Here is a 20464-nt window from a genome sequence, read left to right on the forward strand (position 1 = left end):
GCCTAGCAACCATGATACTAACAGCTGGAAACGTTTCACACAGCTTTGTTTGACAGAAATGAAGGAGAACATATTTTAGACATCTTTGTGAAGGACGCATTTCGAGCAGCCTTTGAATTGGGAAAGCCTTCGGTGCGCCACTGTGACGTAATCGGCCTTAAAATGCAGCCTTTAAGGCTACAGACCCTGAATTGGGATACAGCCTTTATGAAAGTGCGACGTTTGAGCCACTTCCTGTTCTCAGTGCCGGCGTCCTGATCACCGAGGTTTCTGTTGCTCTGATATCTAATATTGATTATATCGGTAAACAGGCTGTAGGCAGAAACATCAGGTCTGATCTGAAAATCCCTTCAGAAACAAACTTTAAGAGTTTTATGTCCGTGTGAGGCCGCACGCTGATTGGATAACCACCTGTCAGTCTCAGGGTATTAGCCAATGAGCGCGCAGATTCACAGTAAGATCTTATCACGTCATTCTTTTAAACTAAAACATCGACAGTAAAACTGTAACGTGTCCTGTGATCTATAAACACTCTGTGATGAATAATCTGAAGTCATTTTGAGCCTGACAGTAGTTTCCTGTCACAGAGCAGAAGCTGCAGGCAGTTTTTGGCACCTTTAAATTTAATTTATTCCAAAATAAATCAATAAAGGTAGAAAAGAACTCTCAGTGACATTAAAATCTATTTTTAAAGACAGATGTGACCAAGTGCAACAAATATAAGATGAGATGTTTACAGATATTTGAAGTATTGATCATATGTAGAACACAGAGCAGGTCCAATAACAGAGTCATCCTGCTCACAAACAGCAGTTTGGTTTCATGAGCTCACTTCCTGCAGTGATCCTCAGCTTCTCTCCAAAGGAGCCGTAACATGTGGGCTCCTCACCATGATGATGATCCCAAACACACTGAGTTCCTTCATCCACCTGATCATGTACTTATTAAATAATGTGATGGTTTTGGTGTTTTTTAAAGACTTTGAGCCTCTAAAATAACTGGTTTGGACTTTAGGGCCAAAGCTCCAACATTAGAAAGCCGTCAGTGTGATGCTTCCAGTACAACAGCACCTCTGAGTGTGTGTGTTTACCTCTCAGACTAACTCCACCCTGACATCAAGAAGATGGAGGAAGAGGACGGAGCAGCATCTGCAGCATCCAGCTGTGTGTCTGTGAGGAGTGACGGAGTTACACAAACACCTCCACCTTACAGTCATGGACCTGCAGCAACAATGTAAGAACACTACTAACTTTATTAGTCATTTCAACATAACCATGACAGAATCATTGATCTGTGATTGGTTCAAACTGTTTGATCTGAGTTTGATTTTTATTGACTTGTTTTCTTGCTAAGATCTGAACTCGGTAAGTTTAAGTGAAGTCAGTGCAGCAGAATCAGAGAGAAGAGCTGAGAACAAACTGAGTTCATTCAGAGACAGAAAAAACCGCTGATGATTGGCTGACCTGTCGGCGTTATGAGGCAGACACAATATCACAGAGGGATCAGCTGATCATATGGCTGTCAGAGAGAACTGATCAGTTATTGATGTTTGTGTTTGCAGAGGTCAGAGGTCACAGTCTCCAGCATCCAGCTGTGTGTCTGTGAGGAGTGACTGGTCCAGAGAAATACTTCCTCCACACTTCAGTGATGAACCTGCAGCAACAATGTTCTTCAATCATGGAGCTCAGCTGACCATGTAAGAGAGCTGCTGACTCAGAGTTCAAAGGTTGTTTCTATAAATGTTCTGCCAGTGACATCATAACTTAACCTAACACTGGTCTGTGTATGAAGTATCATTTAGTGGCAGTTGTTAAAGTTGTATAATGATGATGCTAGTTTGGGGTGTATTTTCCTGCTGATGCAAATGCATCTACTTTGCCCTTTGTCTGGTGCTTTGGACAAAGACGTCCAATGAAACTCAGAACAACACAGTTTGCACCACCAGCAGGCAGAGGAAGTGGCTGACATCCAGAAATCCTACCAGTGGCTGAACAAAGCTGGACTGAAAGACAGCACAGAGGCACTAATCATGGCAGCACAGGAACAAGCTCCGAGCACAAGACCCATAGAGCCCGGGGTCTACATGGCTCTTTTTGGGGGGGTTGTGTTGTATTAATAGTGACTTTGTTTCTTTGGACCTGACCAAAATATGTTGTTTTTCAGTTCAGTTGCAACATTGACTAACACTAATGCAGGGGTCGGCAACCTGCGGCTCTTTAGTCCTTACAGTCCGGCTCCTCGTGGTTTGGGAAAATAAATTAGAAGTATTTAGCTGAAGTGTATTTTATTTATGTTCTTTTTTAACTTGTAGTTCTAAATTGGAAGATTATTGTGATATTGAAATATAAAAATAAAATTATATTTTTTTATTTTTTCATCGTTCAAATAAGCGTCACACTCGTGGAAGCCGGTGTACCCGCCGAAACGCCGTGCATTTATCGAGACTTTCAGCCCCAGGAAGGCCAATTATGGATCTTCGGATCCACATTATGTCAGCAGCTGTTCTCCACCGTGAACTATGTTAAAAACAAACACCGCTCACGCCTCACAGACGACAGCTTACAGTCCTGTAAAGATGAAAGTGACTTCGTACAGCCCCGACCTGCAGACGCTGTGCGCAGAGGTTCAGGAGCAGAAGTCCCGTTGTAAACATATCACGGCAGACCCGACGATGTTTGCATGAACACGCTTTTCAGCTTCTCTTTATTGACCACTTTTTACACACGGTTGCTGTACGCACACAGCCGGCTGTAGCTTTGCAGCTCACAGCCCGACACACACCAACACAACAGCACAGACGTTAAGGCGGCGAGGCGTGATTGCGGGTGCCGCTCAGGTGCGTCCGCCTCCCCTGCAGCGACGCTGCAGACCACGCCCCGCCACACACATTAACCAGGTAAAATACATATTTAGGCAGAATTTTGCAAATATCTATTTTTCATCTTTCAGCAGCATAGAGCTTTTTTTCCAATTATTTTTTAAAAGTCAGGTCAAGGCTCCAAAAGCCCAAAGGAGATATAAGGGTGGCGGCTCACAGCAGCTTTTGTTTGCTACATCATTTTAGTTCAGCTGGGTGTCTTTCCTTTTGTTATATTTCTTTAAGAGTTCAAATGTGTTACATAAATAACATGTAATTTTCTCTGTAGCACTTCATGGATTTCATAAGCAACACACCTTAGTTGTTCACACAAAGCATAAAGGTAAAAAACAGTATATACAGTGTTATCTTCATTCTAGACGTCAAAAAGTATTTGTGGCTCCCAGTGTTTTCTTTTGCGTGGAAACTGGCTCCAAATGGCTCTTTGGGTCCTGAAGGTTGCTGACCCCTGACCTAATGGTATATTTTTTTTAGCTGGATCGTTCTATAAAAACATGAATCAAATCTGAGAAAAGTTTCCACCTGACCTGTTGAATGTTATTGAAGCCAGAAGTTTGCCTTCATACTGTGTTTCTTGCATGCCTTTTGTGGTGTACTAATTGATGTGAAATGAATGCAATGTGGTTGTGTTTGCAGAGGTCAGAGGTCACAGTCTCCAGCATCCAGCTGTGTGTCTGTGAGGAGTGACTGGTCCAAAGAATATCCTCCATATTTCAGTCATGAACCTGCAGCAACAATGTTCTTCAATCATGGAGCTCAGCTGACCATGTAAGAGAGCTGCTGACTCAGAGTTCAAAGGTTGTTTCTATAAATGTTCTACCAGTGACATCATAAATGATTCCTAATGGTGGTCCGGGTACGATAATGCTAGTATCAATCGTAGTAGTAATGCAATCCAAGGTAATGATTTCTTCTCTGTTGCTGTGAACGTCTCTGCAGCCGTCTGTACTCTAATCTGAGACAACTATTACTGACAGAAACCATCACATCATCCAGTTTGTGTGTTTGCAGCTGCTTAAAAGATTTTAAACAGAGATTAATCAGTAATTCATGTGATGTGTTTGTGTTTGCAGAGGTCAGAGGTCACAGTCTCCAGCATCCAGCTGTGTGTCTGTGAGGAGTGACTGGTCCAGAAACAGACCTCCAGAGTTCAGTCATGAACCTGCAGCAACAATGTTCTTCAATCATGGAGCTCAGCTGACCATGTAAGAGAGCTGCTGACTCATTTACGGGTGTTTGAAATTCTGTGACCACTTTGTAATTTTAGTTTATATTTTAAAGTGTTTTTATTTGTAGTTGCCTGTATTTTTATTACACTGTGTGTAACGTGGTGGTTTGTGCTGTTTGGGATTGTTTTGGTGTATTTGTGTCAGAACATCAGATAAATGATTTCATCACATTTTAAAAGAAAGTATCAGGATAATAATCTGAACTGAGTCATCAGAAATAGAAAGATGGTCTCAACAGGCCACTGAGCTGATCTCCAAAGAAATGCAGAAGATTGAAGAGTCCGAGGCTGTTTATTTGTCACAGGCATCGTCATACACGTACAACACAGTGAAATGTGCTGAGCTGCTCCTGTGACTGGACAAAACATTAGAAACAATCATTAAATGAAATAATGAAACATTGTGCAGATGTAATGTTAAAGTGCTTTGTGCCACATTAGCACAGCATGTACTGACAGAGCAGTGCAAGCAGAACAAAGCAAATGAGCAAAGTGATGTAAACAGAGTAACTGAACAGAGTGAGCAGAGTAATATCAGCAGTAATGAAGCAGCAGGATCAGTGTAGCAGCGTGTGACGTCATAATGAATCAGGTATGATCTGAAATATGAGAGTGAGACAAGAACATGATGTAAGGTCCTGTTTAAACCCTGATGGTGATGCTATGAGGGGAGCATGTTCTGATTTAGGACTTGGATGGTCTGAGGATAGAAGCTCCTCTCTGTTTGTGTCCTGATGGTGCAGAAGCTTCTGCCTGATTGTAGAAGGAGCTGAAGCCAGCATCATCCCAGAGGTGAAGCTCCTCTGTGTGCAGACCTGAGGTCAGATTCCTCCAGGCTGATGTTCAGGATCTACAGAAACGTGTGGTTGTAGTTATTGCTGCACTGTGTGCTGACAGCAGATACTCAGAACAAAGCGCTGCACACGTGTTCTTTACAAACATCTGTACATATCAAATATGGATCATGGCAGTGAATGAACACGTTTCTGTCATTTGTTTCATTGGCTTCTTTTTTCTGCCTGTGTTCATGTGATTAATGTCTAACACATAAACAGGTTTGTAATCAAACATCACATCATCAGGGAGGCATCATGAAACAAAGTTACTGCTGGAGGCTGAACTCAATTTGGTGGCAATGTTCAAAAATATCACTCAGATCATTTCAAAGCTTTTAGTTCTTCTTCTTCACTTCTGTAAAAGAATAGAAAGGAAATCAGAACCCAGAAGTTCACTTCCTGATGACTGAACTCTTTCAAAATAAAGCTGAAAGCTCTGAATGTGACACCGCTGCTCCACCACAGTTTTTAGAGGAGGTCAAAGGTCAGTTGAAAGTGATGGATCCCAAACTTCCAGTACATCCAGTGAAGGACATAATCAGCTGTGTGATGAAGGCTTTTACTGTGGAGTTTGTAGGCTGATCACTCTGTGTTTAATAAGACAGGCAGGAACAGCAAAGGAAACTTGGATTCTGAACTCAAACACAAGTTTCTCCACTTTGACTTTTCTCTGTGACCATCAGAGCTTCTGCACAGTGTCATCAAATCTGGATGTTTGTCACTGACAGTCAATGATTTTAGTGATAAAGAAATGTGTTCACAGAGGGAGGAAGAGGAAGAGGAGTGGTGTCTGTGAGGAGGAGCAGCTGTCCTGCTGTGCTTTGTGTCAGGACGTCCTGAAGGATCCAGTCTCTACCAGCTGTGGACACTGGTTCTGCAGACAGTGCATCTCCTCATACTGGGACCAGTCTGCTTCATCAGGAGACTGGTCCTGTCCCCAGTGTGGAGAAAGATCCAGAAGCAGAGCTGGACTGCAGACAGCCAGTCAGAGCAGCTGTGTACAAAGTAAGACTGAACATCTGTCTGCTGATGGACTCATTTCTGAAAACTGGACTTCTTGTTGTTGTTCAGACATTGAAGAGTTTTCTTTCTGTTTTTCTTTCTTTCAGCAGATGTTGGTCTGCAGGAGGTTTTAGATGAACATAAGATCAGTCTGAGGAGGAGATGTGAACGTGTGACTGAAGGAAGTGATGAAACAGGAAGTAGAACCCTCCTCAACAGGATCTACACTGAGCTCTACATCACAGAGGGACAGAGTGAAGAGGTTCATAGCCAACATGAGGTGAGGCAGCTGGAGACAGCTTCCAAGATGGACGCCCTCCATGACACTCCAATCAGGTGCCAGGACATCTTTAAAGCCTTACCTGACCAACAGAGACCCATCAGAGTGGTTCTGACCAACGGCGTGGCTGGTGTTGGAAAAACCTTCTCAGTGCAGAAGTTCACTCTGGACTGGGCAGAGGGCTTGGAGAACCAACATGTCAGTGTGGTGGTTCTGCTTTCATTCAGGGAGCTGAACCTGATCAGAGAGGAGCAGTACAGTCTTCTGGAGCTGCTCCATGTTTTCCATCCAACACTACAGAAGGTCACAGCAGAGAAGCTGGCTGTCTCTCAGCTTTTGTTCATCTTTGACGGCCTGGATGAAAGCAGACTTTCATTGGATTTCACCAACAGGAAGCTGCTGTCTGATGTCACACAGAAGTCATCAGTCAGCCAGCTGCTGACAAACCTCATCCAGGGGAATCTGCTTCCCTCGGCTCTCGTCTGGATAACTTCCCGACCTGCAGCGGCCAATCAGATCCCTCCTACATGTGTTGACAGGCTAACAGAAGTACGAGGCTTCACTGACGCCCAGAAGGAGGAGTACTTCAGGAGGAGATTCAGTGATGAAGAGCTGTCCAGCAGAATCATCTCCCACATGAAGACATCCAGGAGCCTCCACATCATGTGTAGAATCCCAGTCTTCTGCTGGATCACTGCTACAGTTCTGGAGCACATGTTGACTACAGAGCAGAGAGGAGAGCTGCCCAAGACCCTGACTGACATGTACTCACACTTCCTGCTGGTTCAGACAAAGAGGAAGAAGAACAAGTACCACGAGGGACATGAGACGAGTCCACAGGAGCTGACGGAGGCTGACAGGGAAGTTCTTCTGAAGCTGGGGAGGCTGGCGTTTGAACATCTGGAGAAAGGAAACCTCATGTTCTACCAAGAAGACCTGGAGCAGTGTGGTCTGGATGTGACAGAGGCCTCGGTGTACTCAGGAGTTTGTACAGAGATCTTCAAAAGAGAGTGTGTGATCTTCCAGAAACCAGTCTACTGCTTTGTTCATCTGAGCATCCAGGAGTTTCTGGCTGCAGTCTACATGTTCCACTGTTTCACCAACAGGAAGTCAGAGGTGCTGAAGAACTTCCTGGGAAAAAAATACAAAGAGTCATCTCTGGATGATTTCCTTAAACGAGCCATGGAGAAATCCCTCCAGAGTAAAAATGGCCACCTGGACCTGTTTGTTCGCTTCCTTCATGGCCTCTGTCTGGAGTCCAACCAGAGACTCTTAGGAGGTCTGCTGGGTCAGACAGAGAACAGTCCAGAAACCATCCAGAGAGTCATCAAGAACCTGAAGAATAACAAGAAGTTTAATTCCTGTCCTGACAGAAGCATCAACATCTTCCACTGTCTGATGGAGATGAACGACCTCTCAGTATATCAGGAGATCCAAGAGTTCCTGAAGTCAAAGAAAAGGTCAAAGGACCTCTCTATGATCCACTGCTCAGCTCTGGCCTTCATGCTGCAGATGTCAGAGGAGGTTCTGGATGAGTTTGACCTGCAGAAGTACAAAGCTTCAAAGGAGGGACGACTGAGACTGATTCCAGCTGTGAGGAACTGCAGAAAGGCTCGGTGAGTCCAGATGTGATCATTACATCATTGATCAGTGTCGGTTAATAGTTTAATGTTTAAATTAAAAACACAGTCCTTGGTTATAAAGTGCTTTACAAACACCAACATTACGGCTAACAGCTGGATTCTCCTGTTTCAGTGCAGCTAGCCAAACAACAAAGAGCCACTTGCTGCTAAAGACAGAGTGAAAGTGGACGGTATATCCTCCATTCTTCATGTAAAACACATGCAATGAATTGTAATGCACCATCTGTGTTTACCTTCATGCAGTTTTCTCTTTATGGTAGACTTGGATATTTAAATGTTTACCTCCTGGAGAGTCTTGTTCACTTGATTAGTTTTTGTGAAGGGGATTCTCCTCACCCCGTCTCCAAGGGAGACACCAGCTACCCTTCAGAGAAAATTTATTTGCCCCACTTGTAACCATGATCTGGTTCTTCCAGTCACTGCCCACAGCTCGTGACCATAGGTGAGGGCAGGGACATAGATCGACCGGTAAATTGAGAGCTTCGCTGTCACGCTCAGCTCTCTCTCTCTTCACCACGACAGACCGGTACAGCGTCTACCTCACTGTTACCGCAGCAACGGTCTGTCTGTTGATTCCTGCTCCCCTCCCCCTTCTTTACACGACCCTGAGATACTCAGACTCCTCCACCTGGGGCAGGAACGTCTCTGAGCCAGAGTGGGCACTCCACCCTTTCCCAGCTGAGGACCATGGCCTCAGATGCTGATCCTCATTCACAGGGCTTCACACTCTGCTGAGAACAGCTCCACTGTGAGCTGCAGGCCATCACCTGATGAAGCCAACAGAACCACATCCTCTGTGAAAACAGAGACCAGACTGTGACACCACACAAGTGGAATATAAGGTCAGAGGTCAGCTAATACCTAATATGGTAATCCTGAGCTAACAGGAAAGGGAAATGCAGTGAAGAAATGGATTTTCAAATGAGGAGTGGAATCACCATTTTAAATGTACAAAGTAAATCCTTGATTTTATTTTTTAAAAGATTTGTAAAATTGGAATTCAAAAATGTTTTTTAAAATGAAATACATTTACTCACTAAATTTACTATTATTAGTATAGTCTACTATTATACTATACACTATTATTAGTATAGTCTACTATTATACTATACACTATTATTAGTATAGTCTACTATTATACTATACATATCTGTTTTTAACAGGGAATCTTGATCCTGTTACATTTGACTTCTGTTGAGCTTCTTGAATTGTCACCTTCAGTTCCTTTCCTTTACTCTTCCAGTGTCTTTGGTTTAAATGTATTTACCCTGATAACTGCATATGAAACAGTTCACCTCTTGTCACTCACTATTATCTGTTTGCCATAAAAGTGTTGGTGATGTGTTGGGAGAATCATTATTTTCAGTCTCTTCTTATAAACATAGTGAGGCAAAGATGTGGGTCGTGGTCCCTGATAATCAGATGTGTCTGTGTTCTGTTACATGTGACGTTAGAGAGGTTTTAGTGGAGATAAAAACAGGACCAACATCACTCGTGACTGCTTTCCTGTCTTCAGTGTGTTTACTGTTGGAGCTCGTCCTCCTGTTGCATCTGTCACAGCTGTTACGCTCCTCTGTGACTCCTCCTCTGTCTGCTGTCACACTGCAGGAGTTTTTGGTCATGGCGTGTGAATAACTGCCGAGGTCGGCTAGGACGACGCCACCACTCGTTGTCAGACCCTGTCACGCTGTCTGTTTTCATCTTTAGCCGAGGTTATTAAGAACTTCAAAATGAAACCAGTCTCTGTTTTCAGTCTCCGCCCTCTTTTGCAGCTTTGAGCCAGGTTGTAACACCTGTTAAAGTCACCACCTGTTGTGACCGGGGAGTGAGATGAGTGTGAGAAAGATGAAAACAACGTCTCATTCTGACTAGTTACTGGGAACTGATGTGTGATGATGCAATAACAAAGATGACTGTTTCTATGATTTTCTGTTTTATTAATTGTTTTTATTGATGATAAGGACAGGCAGAGGAGATTGGATGGATTTACTTTGTTTTATTATTTTGCACTGAAATGGAGTCCAGTGTACAGTCCTTGGCGTTGCACATTTTAATATGTTTTAGCTGAGACTGTAGTGGGCACTCTTTAAATGTCGGGTCAGTTTGTCACGTTAGAGCCTATTTGTGCCTGTTAGTGCTGCGATGACTTTAGACCGAGCTGACTGAGGGGTCTAAGCTCATGATGCCACCAGCAACACCCGGGTCATGCTGCAGAGTTTTCAAACCCGACATAATTTACTCAGGTTATATCAGGTGATCTAAGAAAGGCCGCTTAGAAAGAAAAGCAAGTGCACTGCTTTAAGTTTCTTGAAGATGTTTAATCCGAACATTCAGCTTCTTCACTTCTAAAACCAAAAAGTGGAGAGTCCCAGATTTTAATCCTAGTGGGAGTGTCCCTTAAGAGGGTCGCTGACCAACTATTGATCATGTGGCTCATCACATGAGCCAAGCTGTGAAAAAGGGTGTGGGTGATTATCAGCAGAGGTTTCGAGAGATGAAACGTCTTCAAGAAACTTAAAGAAGTCACTTTTCTTTCCAGGCTCCTTAGATTACCATGACTGTATGATGAGAACCTACACAGACATATCAGGTGAAGGTTTCAGTGTTTTGGTTCAGTTTAATGTAAAAATGGAGATGAAACACATATAAAGGCTGGTTTACACCACTGAGCCCTGCTCTAAAACACTGACACAGATCTGTCTGTGAAGCTGGCTTTAACAAATAAGAGCTTAAAGTTTTAAACACATGTTTAGCGCCAAACTGTCCACTTTACTGTCTGTAGCAGGAAGTGGCTGTTTGGCACTGAAACGGGAGAATCCAGCTGTTAGCCGTGATGTTGTGTTTGTAAAGCTCTTCATAAACAAGGACTGTGGAGGAGGAGAGCCTGTGTGAGTCAGGTGGTTCACCGGCCGAGTGTGTCAGCGGCAGAAACAGCTGATCAGCGCCGTTTTATGCAGTAAAATAATCTTTCTGTTCCCAAACACATCCACACAGTTTACAACATAACAGCCCACTACATGCACATCTCACCGCAAACATGCATAAACCTAAACATAAAATATGTCCTGTACCTGTGTGATCTCTTTAAGTAACTCACAGAATATCAACACTAACGCCACAAGTTTGTTGGTGTTTTAACATTTTGACCATTGATTTTGAATTAAAACCAACAGTTAAAATATTTTTACACCTGAGGAAAGAGCAGCAGAAATATTAAGACAGATAAATCATTCTGTCTTCAGTCTCCATGAACAGCATCAACATCCTCTGGTGAAATTTCTCTTTCCTCCTTAAAATATATTAAATGTCAGTTTAATTCCAGATTAATGGTTAAAACATGTATGTCACATATGAACATCAGGAAATAAAGAAAAGTGACTGATTCAGTTCCATATATGCTCCAGGGAGGCGTTAAGGTTCATTGAAATTGTTCAGTTATTAAAGTTTAATCTGAGCCGAGCTGACTTCCTCAGGAACAAATAAACACCGAGATAAACTTCACCTTACAGATATAATCTAAATGAATCATATCTAATCTCAGAGAGTTGACAGTCAGCTGTGTGCTGGGAGACATGTTTGTCTGCAGTGTACGAGCTCTGACCGCTCCCCAAAAATGTCGGAGTGAATACATTAATATTAAAAGTGTAGCTGGTGACACAGAAACAGAGGATTTAAGAAGTTTAAGTGTAGGTCGGGTCCACACATGTCCAAACACCTGTGCGTAGGCCTGCTTGTTACTCAGAAACGAACACTAATAAAATGGCCATAAGGCCAAAGCAATGGTTTTGACTGGTGTTGACCCCGCCCCCACCCTGAGTGTGGATGCTGAGAGAAGGGCCAGCTGTGAATATGAGGCTGTGGGAGCAGATGGAGAGAGAGTATGTCGGGGTATCCCAGTACAAGCTTTACTGGGGTCAGAAATTAGACAGACTCCAGTTCCTTTGTTTGATTTATCTAGTTTGATGTTAGGAAAGAGATTCATGAGATGGAAAAACCTCCCAGTCTACTGAGATTCAGAAATGATTTGTACACATGGAAACTCCCTGAGTGGGAACAAAGAGTGTCCTGTCAGGAAGAGCATTTGGAATATGGATGTTGAGGATGTGACAGTGCCTGAAATCCTGCTGCTGTTCTGAACCATAGTTTCTGATCTGAAGGTCAAACAGAGTCATGATGGTTGTTTCTATTTGTTCCTTTTTAGTTTAGTTCCCCTGAAATCAGATGTGATATCAGCAGCTCTGAGTTCATTCATCATTATTGTCCAGTGATGAGATTTCTGCTCCGTTTGGTGACAGTCCGCAGATTTTTCCTGAGTGTGGACGTGAACAGTCGTACCTGACAGCAGCAGGTAGCAAACAGAGATCGTCTTTCCAGCTGGAACTCTTCACTGAGCTGAGCTCATTCAAAATGTTCTAGATTCAAGACAGGAAACAGTCCAAATGTGTGTCTTCACTCTGACTCTGGATCAGATCTCACTGACAGACTGTGGACATTATGGAAGCCTAAATGTGACACCATCTTCCTCCTTCATCTGCAGATTAAAGCCAAACAAAGATTCTCATTAAAAGTCTGCAGGTCTGAGAGAGACTCAATCGTTGTGTCATGTCAAACAAAGTAAGAGGAGCTGAAGCACAGATGTGAAGAGCAGATGTTCATCAGATTATGACCTCACTCTGTTTTGTCTTCATATACATTCAGTCTGTGTTTATAATGCAGACTTTTTGCTTTTATAATAACACATTTTGTATTTTCTATGATCACAGACTGGCTGACTGTGGACTCTCAGGGACTCACTGTGAAGTTGTGGCCTCGGCCCTGAAGTCCATCCCCTCCCATCTGACAGAGCTGGACATTAGTAACAACAAGCTGCAGGATTCAGCAGTGAAGCTTCTGTGTGCTGGACTGGAGAGTCCAAACTGTCGACTGGAGACTCTGAGGTGAGTTCACTGACTGCAGCTGTTGTTGTGTTTCTATATTTCAGGCTGCAGAGACTTTGAGCTTGTGTGGAAACAGACAGAGAAAAGAAAGACATGAATGTCAAAGCTAATAAAGGTGAAGTTAGGAGCTGTGACGATGTTCATGTATCAGAAGCTGATCTGGCTGCTACAGAGACGACCCACACAGCTGCTGTGGTGAGGTTTGTGTTAAAGCAGAGGAACACAGGCCCACACATGACAGCAAAGCAGGATTCAGGCTCTGTGAGAGGATTTCAAACAGAAGCTGGAGAAGAGAAAGGACTACAGAAAGAAGGCAGCTGAGACCAGTCCAAGTGTTTCCATGGAGCCCAGTCTAACATTCATTCATACACTAACGTACAGAAGTGAACGGGAAAATGAATCCATAGTTTCAAATGTAGAAACAGTTCTCAGTTCATTTACAGAGTTTAATACATTTCATGAGGAAATGTTCAAAACAGCAGCTGAGAAGAAATCTGCTTCACAAAGTTGGATCCAATTCCAATAGTTTGTGATGCACTTGAACGCAGCGTGAGCAGTTCACTGCCTAACCCCACAGAGACTGTCAGTCTGGACTTTTCTTTATTTCTATTGGCTGTCAGTGAGATTTCAGAGCAATCAGAGACTGTGGGTCTGTGTATGAAGTATAATTCATGTGCAGTTGTTGAAGTTGTAGAATGAGAAATGGCAGTTTGGGGTATTTCCTGCTTTCATTGTCCTGCTTGTGCTGATGAAAATGTTTATTGACGTGTGAATTCATTCTTCAACGCTCGATTCTGCCTGAACAACGTGAAAACTTTGCTTTTCTTTGTGTAACACAATTCAAAGCACTGAAGCATCGACTTCTTTCATTATTACACAACAGCAGACTGGTGTCTAATAAACAGTGAATGATGCAGAAACAGATGTTTGAAGCTGTTCTTGGAGTACACTGAGAGAGAGAGAGCTGTGCAGGCAGGAACAGCCAAAGTCAGAGAGAATTCATGAGCATATTGATCAAACGTGAAGCAGAGTTTGGATCTTCTTTTGCTGCTGCTTCACTCAGTTTTGGTTGGAGACAGATGAAACCTGCAGCTTCAGGATCTGTGAGCTGTCCACTTTCAGCCCCGACGGCGTGTCCGTGTACGTGCCGTCGAGTGAACGATCCACGCTCTGTGTTTCCATCTTTGTGTGTTTAGCTGCTCTCATTTACTGTTTTAGCTGTTTGCTGCTTGTTGAAATAGTTTGTGAGCTTTAACCTGAGATTCTGGCAAAATACATTTATATTAAACATCGATTCAGGATTGAATGAATCAACATCGTTTTATTCAAATTAAAACCATTTAAATGGGAACATGAATTTTTTACAGCCGCCTCTAATGCTGGGTAATGTCAGCTGGTCCATGTGCAGCTGGCTGTGAGGCTCAGGGAGCGTCGACAAAGTGCAACACTGAAAGAACATCATCCATAAATATTGAGTAATAACTGGACTCTCATACAGCGAGACTCAAATGCCTTTAAACATCAGCTTATCCTGCTGATCCAAGTCCAACACTGAGTTTGTAAAAACATGTTTGTCAATCATTTTGTTTGGTTTTTGAGGAAAAAGATTCAATAACTTGCTGCTAATACACAACATTTCATCATATTTCCTCATAACCCTCTTTTGTCTGACCATTTGATCCCATTTGAATTTGCAATAAAGGATCCACAGAGTTTGGTGACAATAATGACAGTAGATGTTTGTGTGAAAGTGCTGGAAGCAAATGAGTGTGTGATGTTCTTTCAGTGTTGCACTTTGTAGACGCTCCCTGAGCACTGGTCTCACAGCCAGCTGCACATAGAGACCAGTGTTGTTAGTCCAGGTCAGAAGATGACTTGTTGGAATGAAAATGAGCTTGTAGTTTGTCTGCTTTAATAATGGGACTGGAAAAAGGTGTTGGACTTCAAATATGTCCATTTCTGTCACACTTCACCTTTAAAAGTGAAGCCATGTGGTTCCTGGAAGGAAAAACACGACTTTTTCAAGTCTTTGTCCTGTTTTTATGAGAAATGTACGACTTTAATGTGAAACATTCAGAGTTTTTTCTCTTGTTGTGTTTGTTTGAAGCTGCTTCCTGTTGGCTTCAGCTGTTTGGAGTTTCCATTTTCTAAACTTCTACATTCTGAACCTTCTTCAGCTCTGAACAGATGATGAAACACTGAATGATTTCAAGCACTTTGTCTAATAAACTTACATCTTTCATTCTTTATACAGATTGTGGAGCTGTGGTTTGTCAGAGATCAGCTGTGATTATCTGGCAGCAGCACTGAAGTCCAACCCCTCCCATCTGAGAGAGCTGGACCTGAGAAACAACAACAAGCTGCAGGATCCAGGAGTGAAGCATCTGTGTGGTTTCCTGGAGAGTCCAGGATGTAAACTTGAAACTCTGGGGTCAGTCAGCATGTTTTAGTTGTGCTGAGATGAATATGATGTGAAAGTTGTGCTGACACTAAACTGCAGACATCAGGCTGATATTATACTGATCCACACTGAGGATCTTCATGGTAAAGTCTGTTTTCTTCTTCTCTGGTTTAGTCCATTGACTGCAGCAGAACAATGTTCACATTTCAAACCTTCAAAGAAGAAGAAAAATCCTCCACTGGAAAATTCACTGTGAAACTCTCAAACTCTTCATTGCACCTTAAAGTCTGTCTGACACTGAAATCCAAAGCAAAATGTGCGTTTGCTTTACAGACAGCAGTCCAACACAAACATACACACATCATCCAAAACACAGTCCAACATCCAAATCTCCTCCACTGCCAGCATGAATGATGGGAAAGAGAAGGAGGAACACTCTGACATTCAGGGTTAGAATGAGTTTCATCAAGCAGACTGTGAAGATCAAAGCTGCATTAGAAAGCTTACATGAATGAATGAGTGGACAGAAGTGGACAGAGATCATCTGAAGCACTTCAAAGGCTTTAAATCAGCACATTTCTCTTTATTCTTTATCAACTCTGTTAGTTTCTCTCAGTTTTCTGTGGAATGAAGCTAACAGCAGGCTAATAAGATGCTGACCAATAGGTTTCTATTAAAGGTTGTAATTTGTATATGAAAAAGTGCTTTGGCTCAGCAGGGATCAGCTTACAGGTAGAATACAGCTGCTGGATGGGATTAGCATGTCATAGCTATCTACCAAACTGCTAACTGGGGGATTTCAGGCCATCTATGGATCATTTTTGCTAACTGTTTATTCAGCTTATGCTCACAGGGCTGCAGCCTGTGCCCTAGCTGTCATAGGGCAAGAGGCGTGGTCCACCTGCACAGGTGAGCAGTCCATCACAGGGCCAACAGAGAGCGACAGAGAAGCACTCCCTCACATCCACACCTACAGCCAATTTAGAAGCACCAATGAACCTAAGCAGCATTTCATTGGACTGTGGGAGAACATCCAACCTCCACAGAAAGGCCCAGCTGACCAACAAGCTTCAACCTACAACCTTCTTGCTCTAAGGCACTAGTGCTAACCACTTTTGCCCATTTCAGCCCAAATCCTGCATCTTCCTGTTTCTGACTCCAGGCCAGCTCCACTAACACTTTCTCATCAGACACTGCCACCTAGTGGAGGAAGTCTTAGTTCCATTTGAAGCTTCAGATTACAGTTAGTTCCTTTACAAAGAGGTGGAGGTGGTGGGGCCACAGCACCATCATCACTGAGTGCCATAGGACACTTAACCTTTGTTTCCATATGCTGGGAACTTCCTGTTGTTCCAAGGAGGACTGGAAAATGTGTGAAAATCTCCCAGTCAGTTCCTCACAGCACACTTCAATCATTTCCCTCCCACAGCATCAGGACCAGGGCTTTTTCTCTCTTTGGTCCCACTAAGAGATTTCCACACAAACACCTCATCAGTGGGACTCTCAGAGCTACCAGCCCTTTGCTACAATCACAAAGCTCTTCATTGAAATCAATGATATCAAAGCTGGAATCAAATGAGTCCAAGTCTTCTGCTGATTCAGCATCACATTCATCTTTGCTCCTTGTTCTGCATCCCCACCATGGACTTCATTCCTTTCCAAGCCAGCCTTGAGTGTCCTTTATTCAGCTCATCCTCTGCTTTACTTTTACACCTGATTTTAGCTGCTTTATCTCTCTTTCAACAGGTTTCTGTGCCTCAATCTTTTTCTTCTCTCCCTCATAACAAGACAGCTTCTTCTGCCTGAGAACATGTTGGAGTGATTTACTAATCCAGGGCTGCTTATTGGGGAAAATACTTCCTGTTTCCAAAGTAATCCCCATTTTTCCCAGAAAGAAATGTCAGTAGAAATCGATGATCTAAGTGAGAACATGAGCCTTTCAAAAGTCCCAGTGGGTGCAGTCAAAGCAGTCCCTCAGTCCCAGTATAGAGTCTTTGGTCCAGACTGGAACAGCTGTGTGCCCAGTTTGAGCTCTCTTCAGTGCTGTGACCTGACAGACCCAGAGGGGCCATCACATCACATTTAGAAGCTCCCCTGATGGAGCCACAACACATGTCCAATACTTAGTCTGTCTTGTTGGACCAACTGGAAGAAATGATTCAAGGACTTAGTCACAGAACAGAGATTCAAATCTCCAAAATCCAACTGGCTGCATCAGGACATATAGTCTGAAACTCTGCACAGTTTCCTGTTTGAAGCTGCTTCCTGTTGGCTTCAGCTGTTTGGAGTTTCCATTTTCTAAACTTCTACATTCTGAACCTTCTTCAGCTCTGAACAGATGATGAAACACTGAATGATTTCAAGCACTTTGTCTAATAAACTTACATCTTTCATTCTTTATACAGATTGAGTTTCTGTGGTTTGTCAAAGATCAGCTGTGATTATCTGGCAGCAGCACTGAAGTCCAACCCCTCCCATCTGAGAGTGCTGGAGCTGGACTTCAACAACCTGAAGGATCCAGATGTGAAGCAGCTGTCTGATCTTCAGCAGAGTCCAGACTACAGACTGGAGACTCTGAGGTCAGTAGAGTGATGGAGTGAGTGGGTGGTGCTGTCAGCAGCATTGTACTAAACACAGTCAGTATGAAACAAAGATCCAGTGTTTCCTGTAAAGCTGCAGCTTCTCAGTGAAGCTGTGAGAGGAGAACGGTGACAGGCTTCAGGATTGGACACAAACACTTCCTGTTTCTCACCCTTATGGTCACCATAGTAACGGCTGACACGCTCTGATCAAACACTGTCAACAGCCAATCAGCTCTCTGAACAAAGCAGCACGCAGACCAATGACTGCATTGATTTCCAAGTTTAAAGCAGTGAAGAACACAGTCTGTAGGTGAGGAAGAATTTAGTGAGAGCAGATGTTTGGATGGAATTCCTCCAGTTAACAGCTGGAACCGTCCATCTGGATTGTTGGGCTTGTTGTTGGGGTTCCTACAGAGCTCAGAGTGGACACACCAAGGTTCTTCTAATGAATGAAAGTCCAAACTCAAACTAGGAGGGAAAAACATTTTCAGCAACTTCAATAAAAATCCAAAGATTAGAAAAAGTGAAGCAACAATGAGTCCTAGTACAGTCCCAGCACTGACGTCCCTGCTGCTCTTTATACTGGATGTGCTGCATCACTGACTGACAGCTGATGAAGAGTCTCTGGAAACACTCGTTTATCTCCTCTGCTCTTCCTCCTTCTCTCTGCAGGTGGAGGCCATGATGGTAAACAGGACGGTGTGTGTGCTGAGAGAGGAGCAGCTGTGTCCTGATGATCCAGAGAGGTTGAAGCAGCAGCAGCTTGTGTGTAGAGACGCTCTGACTGGGCCATGTTACTGGGAGGTGGAGAGGAGAGCTTCATCCAGCAGTGACTGACAGAGGAATGAAGTGCAGATGACTGTCAGTGCTGCAGAGTGAACTGCTCTGAGAACAGCTCCACTGTCAGACACAATGTAGAGTCCAGCATCAGCCCTGTGTGTCCCTCTGGATCTGACAGAGGATCATCAGTGTATCTGGACTGCTCTGCTGCTGCTCTGTCCTTCTACAGTCTCTGCACAGTCTCTGTCTCACTCTGGAAAGATTTTACAACTTGTTGTAATTACAGAACGTTAATATAATATTCAAACATGTGATCTTCTCTTTATTTCTGAATCTTTACCAAATAAAGAAAAACCAAACGAACAAACAGAAGCTGTCGTGTCCTTTTTCACCACATCTGTGAATCTTTTCTGTGTTTTTCCTCTTTTCCTCCTTCCTGCAGCTCCATCTTCATCATTCTGTGTCCAGTATATGTGAACACGTCCAAAGCATCTGAGCCTCATGTTACCCGTTTGTGTGAGTTACGCCTGTCGTTGTGTTGTGGTGTATAAATAAGGGGCAGGAGACAGCGCTGGATCTCTGAGTTCTTTACTCTCAATTTCTGCAACATCTGCAATATCTAGAAATGCAAACCTGTGAGCTGTGTGTGTTGTGCGTCTGCTCGGCCACCTCTCCTCCGGCCGTGCTGGAAGCAGCTGTGCGTTTGACAGTTTTATCGACTCGACAATAATCGAACAAATTAAATGTTCAAAAATATCAACTTAAGCACTTCAAAGTCAACAAAAAGCTTAAAACAATGAAATAATATTTCACTGAAAAAACAACAGCTCATAAGAACGATACACAAAATAATACAGAAACAAACAAATAAAAGTTATTAACCAGGATCCATGTTTTTGTCACAAACACTGAATCAGCTGATTCACTCTTTATGTTTCTGAGTTTGTTTTGTGATTATAGTTCTGGTTTCTGTTTCTGTGTCTTCACTGTGTCCCACGTCTCCTTACTTTGGACTCTGTGTTATATTTCCTGTTTTACTTTGACAGTCCTGTGTTACTGTTTCCTGTCTCGTGTGTGTAATTGGTCCCAGCTGTGTTTCCCTCCTGTCTCCCGTTCCCTGATTACTAAACTGCGTCCACGCCGCCGGCGCTCCTCTCCACAGCTGGATTCCAGGATTTCAGAGCATCCAGCTGTGGTGAGTGATGGAGACACTTTCTCTGCTCCCTCAGTAATCAGGACAGTTTATTGAACATCAGAGGACATAAAGGACTGTTTTTCACCTGCCCGTTCTGAACCTGGACATTAAAGACTGCTGGCTTCAAGGACATTAATCCCAGTGTCAGCCAGCCAATAACAGCCTGTGTTTTTCAGCTCTTTAGGAGTCAGAAATGAGAAAGACACAGACTGCTAACCTCTCCCTGCAGGAAATAAGCTCCGCCTCTTCCTTTCCTGTATATGAGTGATTTGATTCTGACATGAGACACAATGAGTTTCCTGTTTATTGTGACTTAAAGCGAGCAGCAAAGACACTAAACTGTGTGTTTCCAGCTGAAGCTGCTTTTTGTGTTGCTCCCACAATCCTGTCTAAAACAGTCAGTGAGGAAAACTCAATGTGACTTCAGAGTGACAGAGGTAAGCGACTCATGTTGTAACTGACGTCAGACGCCGGAGATTTTGGCGGAAAATTAAAGCGAATGGTAGTTTAGAATTGAACAAATTCCTTTAAGCTTCAGTATTACCAAATACACTTATCAATAGTCTTCTAACTAACAACATTTGTCTAAATCATCTCCAACACCCTGGAGAACAACAGGGAGAGTTTAGAGGCTCTCCAAGATTACATTGATCAGTGCTTCCAGGATCTTGTGATGAAGAAGGCTCAGAGTGCAAAACCTTC

The 20464-nt window shown here is 43.3% G+C and overlaps 1 protein-coding gene across 2 annotated transcripts; it reads left to right on the forward strand.

The window, feature by feature from the left end:
- Window positions 1–3491: 3491 nt before the first annotated feature.
- On the forward strand, window positions 3492–12808 carry LOC146548237 (protein NLRC3-like). 2 transcript variants are annotated; one of them, XM_085266197.1, is made up of 4 exons: window positions 3492–3646; window positions 5706–5947; window positions 6052–7840; window positions 7980–8028. In XM_085266197.1, the coding sequence occupies exons 1-4, from the start codon at window positions 3492–3494 to the stop codon at window positions 8026–8028; spliced, it is 2235 nt and encodes a 744-aa protein (XP_085122323.1). The 2 variants fall into 2 exon arrangements, with proteins under 2 accessions (XP_085122323.1, XP_085122322.1); XM_085266196.1 differs by lacking the exons at window positions 3492–3646; window positions 7980–8028 and adding an exon at window positions 12631–12808 and having other exon boundaries at window positions 5674–5947.
- The last annotated feature ends 7656 nt before the right edge of the window (window positions 12809–20464 follow it).

The sequence above is a fragment of the Mchenga conophoros genome, linkage group LG23, assembly GCF_057382185.1.
Source record: "Mchenga conophoros isolate Kocher_MC1m ecotype Shallow Benthic linkage group LG23, M_conophoros_male_GT1.1, whole genome shotgun sequence".
Lineage (NCBI taxonomy): Eukaryota > Metazoa > Chordata > Actinopteri > Cichliformes > Cichlidae > Mchenga > Mchenga conophoros.

Coding starts and splice junctions, on each gene's coding strand:
- LOC146548237 (XM_085266196.1), top strand. CDS start 5,674: ATGATTTTAGTGATAAAGAAATGTGTTCACAGAGGGAGGAAGAGGAAG. Junction 5,948..6,051: donor TCAGAGCAGCTGTGTACAAA/GTAAGACTGAAC, acceptor TCTTTCTTTCAG/CAGATGTTGGTCTGCAGGAG. Junction 7,841..12,630: donor AGGAACTGCAGAAAGGCTCG/GTGAGTCCAGAT, acceptor CTATGATCACAG/ACTGGCTGACTGTGGACTCT.